This window comes from Tupaia chinensis, unplaced genomic scaffold, assembly GCF_000334495.1.
Source record: "Tupaia chinensis unplaced genomic scaffold, TupChi_1.0 Scaffold000238_1, whole genome shotgun sequence".
NCBI lineage: Eukaryota > Metazoa > Chordata > Mammalia > Scandentia > Tupaiidae > Tupaia > Tupaia belangeri.
This window is the reverse complement of record NW_006159716.1, coordinates 9,167,894-9,173,590: the sequence shown is the minus strand read 5'-3', so window position 1 is coordinate 9,173,590 and position 5,697 is coordinate 9,167,894. Positions and strand designations below refer to the sequence as shown.

Genomic DNA, 5,697 nt, shown 5'->3' with positions numbered 1-5,697 from the left:
GAGAAATCACCCCCCAGGGGGGATGGTCACGCCGCAATCCCTTCTCCTCCATTCTCCTCTCGGGATCTTGGGCACGCACGCACACGCGCTGGGCGTGAGTTTAAGCTACTGCGTCTAGTACTCGATCCGTGGTCAACTACGTGAGAGTCCAGAGACATAGACCCTACACTAACTGTTGGTCCCAGGGTATGAGCTTCTTGAGGACAGAGGTTGTGTCCATGTATTCTCAACGTCTTGATTGACACTTAGCAAAATTTAGTCACATGGATTGAGGCTTTACTACACATTGGCAGCTAAGAAGGTACAGAAGACAGGGGAAAATAATACCCATGCCCTTGCAATTTAGAAATGTGCAACGTAGTTATGTTTGAAAGTGAACCAACAGGGGCCAGCAGGTGGCATGGCGGCTCGCTCTCTTGCTTTTGCTCTCTCCCCCTCTCTGTCTCTCTCTGGTGAGTGCATGTGCCCTATCACAAATGAAAAATAATAGGAATAATAATAAATAAATAATTTTTTAAAAAGACAGTTAATCACCATTTTTAAATCCGTGGCCTGCCGTGCGTTAAACCCTGTGGGAGTCAGAGGAGGGGGGAAGCGTGTGGATAAGAGCATCCAGGTGAAGCGGGCCCAAGGAGGAGCGACTGAACTGGTCCTGGGGAATGAGGGTCATCCTGTCTTCAGCAAAGCAAAGGAATGGCATCCTGGACAGGCGACGAACAGCTCAGGCGAAGGCGTGGTGACAGGGGTGAGTAAGGGACGTTTGTGGGATGATTAGAATGGAGGTCATCTGTGTGTAGACACCTTGGAGGATCCAATTACCATGAAGGGCAGGACCTGGATGGAGTCCATAGAGAGCCACTTGGGGTGAGCAGTGCCATGGGGGAAGGCTGCTCAGCAGGGCCTGCCTGTCACACCTGAGCCATATAGCTCGCAAGCTGCCCAACTGGGGCACCCCTTCCCGGGTGACCAAAGCCAGCTCCAGACGTCCCCTAGATTAGGAAGAATAGCCTCAGGTAAGTGCGAGGGAGCAAACACCAGGCAGAGCCTGTGAGACAGGGAGAAGCTGTTCATAAAGGAAATGCAGTCATTGGGTTCGGGGTGTGTGGGGTGCGGCTCATGGTTTATGCCCACTCGTGTCCCTTACTCAGCCGGTTGCCACACCGTTGCCTGGGCTGACAGTGGTGTGCTGGAGCTTGCCCCACCTCTCAGCGTGGCTCTTGCCATCTGATTTTGCGTGCCTCTTCTCAACTGCGTGGTCACTGACATCAGGCTGGTAGCTTGAGATTGGCCATGGTGGCATATTTACACCACAGTCATTGGCATGTATCAGTGCTGCTTATTCCCCAAACCAGAATTCTAGGATGCCATTGGCTGCTTCCTTCAGGAAGTGAGGGGGAGTTGGAGAGGAGTGAGAAGGGAGATCTTGTTTACGAAAAACAAATGGAGCCTTCAGGAAGGCCAGTATGTAGCCAAGTGATGGAGGTCCCATCAGGAAGTGAATTCTGGTTCCGGAAAGGCAAAGACCGGCCCTTCACAGGGATTATCCAGCGCAGCTGGGCACAATGGTTACTAGCACTGCCTATGCTAGACTGCCTCGGTTTCAATCCCAGCTCACTAGCTGTGTGGCCTTGTGCAAGCCACTTCAGTTTTTTTGTGCCTCATTTTGTTCTATGTAAAAATGGGCAATACCAGTAACCTATCTGATAGGGGGTTTTAGGATTAAATGTTTAAATAAGTTATGTGTACATAAAGGTCTTTAGGTTTTGTTTGTTTTGTTTTTTGTTTTTTCGCTATAGGGCACATAGACTCACTGGAGAGACAGAGATGGAGAGAGAGAAAAACAAGAAATCACCCCAGCAGGGATGGCCATGCCACAATTGCCTTCTCCATTCTCTTCTCAGGATTTTGGACATTCACCAAGCATGCACCCAGCATGTTTCAAGTCACCTGGTCTGGGACTCGAACTGCAAATGGCCATGTGGGAGTCCAGTGCCTTAACCATTACGTAACCTGCTGGCCCCAATTTCTCTCTCTCTCTCTCTTTAAGCTGGAGTCTTATTACCTCCTGAGTAACTGGGGCGACAGGTGTGTGCCACCACACTGGCTTGTTCAGACAGTCTCGCTGTGTTAGCCACACTGGCTGTGAGCTGGTCTCTTCCTGCCTCAGCCTCCGTGGTAGCAGGGACTAAAGACGCACAGCTCTGCAACCAGCCTCTAGGGTGGTCTGGGGATGAGCCTGGTCCTCCCGTGTGGTCTCTGCCCCTGGGATGCAGCCTTCACAGTGCGCACTACCACACCCGGGCCAGGACCGATTCTGGCATATGCTTAGTGCTGTCAGCGTTTGTTAATACATCTCGTAGAAAACGGATGTACCCAGAGGAGCTGTCCGACTTCAGGCCACGTGACACATTAGAGGCACAGCTGGGATCAGAGCCCAAGCCTCTGCCATAGCAGTCACCCCGTTCTCTTCTTTGGATTTCTTTGACCCCAGTGAGGGTCCCGAGGGTTCCTGGGGATGACCCACGTGATGCAGGTTTACATTAAAGGGGTGGGGCAGGCCTGAAGGGAAGGAGGGAGTGCTCTGCAGGTTCCTGTGGCCCTGCTTGTACCCAGCCCTGGCTGTCTCTCCTCTGACTCACAGGGACACAGGCACGCCAAAGAACACGGGCTTCCTGAGGCCTGGTGTGTGTGTGTAGGGGGCAGCTGGGGTCATGGGGCCTGTAGGAAATGCTCAGGGATATTGGGCCAAGCAGGTCTGGAGTTCGCTCTGAAACACCTTCCTGAAGAGAGGAGTTTAGAGTTGAACTTAGAAAGAAGAGACAGCACGCCTGTGTGTGTGTCCAGAGTCCCAAGAGGAGAATGGAGGAGAAGGGATTGTGGCATGGCCATCCCCCTGGGGGTGATTTCTCACTTTCCCTCTCTCTGTCTCTCTCTGGTGAGTGCATGCACCCTATGAAAAACAACAACAAAACAAACAAAACAAGCAAACAAACAAAAAAAAAAACAAGAAAGAAGAAGGGGTGGGATCCAGCCTGTAGCTTAGAGGTTAAGGCAGCTGGCTCCCACATGGCCAACTGTGCGGTTTATGTCCCAGACCCGGCAGCCTAAAAAACACCCTGGGCGCGTGTGCATGCATGCCCAGAACGAAAAAAGGAGGGAAATGGAGAAGGGATTGCAGCATGGTCATCCTCCGGTGGGGTGCTTTCTTATTTACCATTTTTCTTCTCCCCCTGCCACTCCCAAAGTGCATGTACCCTAGGACAAATTAAAAGCAGAAGAGAAAAGAAAAGAAAGGAGGGAGGGAAGGATGGATGTAAGGAAAGGAGAGGATCTGGCTTCTGCAGAGAGCCAGTGAGCGTGGAGGGCCGCAGGCAGGGGAATCTGCTCTGGGAGGAAGTTGGGTGCAAACTCCCGGTGAGAGAAGAGGTCCCAGATTCAAGAGTGGGCCCTGGTGCATCTTGTCCCACTCACAGGTCCAGCCTCATGCTGGGCTGGGGCGAGGGCGGTCACACAGCACAGCGCACAGGCCTTGCTGCCAGGAGCAGGCACAGAACCGCGTGAGGAAGAAAGCCCAGGGCAGATCATGCCAGACACCCCCGCGGACCTGATTGCAAGCATATTCCCCAGACTTCCGCGTGCTCAATTCCGCTGTTTCGGGTTTTCAGACTACTTACCCCTCATTACCACTTGTCCCAGAGAAGACAATATTTGGCTCATTCATTCCCGAGTATGTATTGAGCAGCTACCAAAGACTGGGCTGGGCGGGCGCACGGGCTCCGCGGCAACCTCTGCACTCGCCTTCGGTGGAGATGCGCATTTCACAGCGAAAGATGCAGAGTCAATGATGCAGAGCTGCTGCAGCTCAGATGACGGCCACCAAGGACGCCAGGAGGAGGCCAGGAGCCTCGAGCGTGGCTGGAGGATCTCACCAGGCCGTGCTCAGCCATACACTCGCAGGATTGCGTTGAGGGAGCTGGCTGCAGGGAGGTGAGTCTTCAGGGTGAGTGGAAAGGGAAGGGTGCAACTGGAAGGTGCGCGGTGTGAAGAGGGGAAGGCTGTCCTCAGGGCCTCAGGAAGGCTGGCAGGGCGGCCCTGAGCAGAGCCGGTCCTGCCCGAGTTCTCCACCAGGGGGTGCTAAAGCTGAAGGCCGGGTGAGGAAGCGACCGAGCAGATGGGGGCCAGAGAGGCGGAATCCGGAGCAAAGCTCCCGAACCTGGAGGGCGCCTGCAGAAGCGGTGTCTGAGCTACCGTGCCTGGGCTGCAAGTTCTGCTTGCGCCCCAAGTCTAGCAACCCCCCCAGAAGAGGAGAGATACTGAGGGGGGCGGGGGGTGGCTCCTGGAGTTTCCAGAGACTGGTCAGGTGTCCCTGGTGCTCTGAACTGGGCCCCTGAGAGGCTGGCTGGAGGCCTCATTGGAGGTGGGGTCACATCCTGGCTTGTGGGGACGTGTGGGGACACAGGAGAAACCCCCCTCACCTGGCTCTGTGGTGACTTTGTCCACTGTCCGGGAGGCAGACGTCTGCTCTTCCCCCAGATGTCCACAGGCCCCCCTCCCTCCCTCATTCAGGAGTCGCGCAGACGTCCTCTCCGCGGTTTGACCACCCCGTCTAAAAGAGCACCTCTGGTTCTCCTTCACATCCCTGCGCCATCCGATTTTCTTCAGAGCATTTACGTGGTCGAAGCAGATGCGGTTGTTAAATTCCAGCAACGTCACGTGACTCGGCCTAAAACTATGCAGTTGTCACTTTTCACCGGCCTCCCCGCAGCATGTCAGCTGCGCATGACAGGGGTTTTGGCCCCTTCCTTTTCTTCTACATCCTGTCACCCAGCCGAGTCCCTGGCACACTGAATAGACTCTCAGAAACAAAAGTTGGGACCAGCAGATGGCAGAGTGGTAACGCTTCTGGATTCCCACGTTGTCAACTGTAGTTCAAATCCCGGACTTGGCAGCTTGAAACTCACACCTGGCATGTGTGCGTGCATGCCAAGATCCCGAGAGGAGAACGGAGGAGAAGGGATTGTGGAGTGGCCATCCCCGCTGGGGGGGGGGGTGATTTCTCGCTTTCTATCTCTTTGTCTCCCCAGCCTGCACATACGTCCTATAGCAAAAATCTCTCTCTAAAGTAATAATAATAATAATAATAATAATAATAATAATAATAAAAGAGGAAGGGACCAGCAAGTGATGTGGTGGTTAAGGTGCAGGACTCCCACATGGCCAACCGCAGTTCAAGTCTCAGACCTGGTGGCTTACCTTCTCTCTCTCTCTGTCTCTCTGGTGAACTTACATGCTCTATAAGAAATTTTAAAATAATAATAAATAATAATGATACAGAAAATTTAAAAACATGTTGAATGAATCCTTGGGCTGGGTATTTGGCAAGACACTTAATAGAAGAGTTGGATGTGAGAGGCAGGAAGGTGGCATGATGGTTAAGGGCGCTGAACTCCCATATAGCCGACAATGGTTTGAGTCCTGGACCTGGCGGCTTGCTTTCTCACTTTTCCTCTGTCTCTCTCTTTCTCTCCCTCTCTGGTCGAATTAAAATAAATAAATAAATAAATAAAGTTAAATAAAATAATTTTAAAAACTGACTCCAGCTGAGGGGGCTGCTTCTGGGGCAGGGACTGAACAGTCAGAGGGCTGGGGTTGGGGCCCAAGCTGCTCCTGCCCAGAGGCCCCCAGAGAACACCCAGA

At 53.0% G+C, this 5,697-nt stretch overlaps 1 protein-coding gene across 1 annotated transcript in view; it reads left to right on the top strand.

Moving 5' to 3' along the window:
- The first annotated feature begins 3,844 nt into the window (after positions 1–3,844).
- Positions 3,845–5,697, top strand: part of MAPK13 (mitogen-activated protein kinase 13) — a 16,204-nt gene continuing 14,351 nt past the window's right edge. Inside the window, exon 1 of the mRNA XM_006148675.3 lies at positions 3,845–3,987. Coding sequence (XP_006148737.1) covers positions 3,845–3,987 — 143 coding nt within the window. The remainder of the gene's footprint in view (positions 3,988–5,697) is intronic.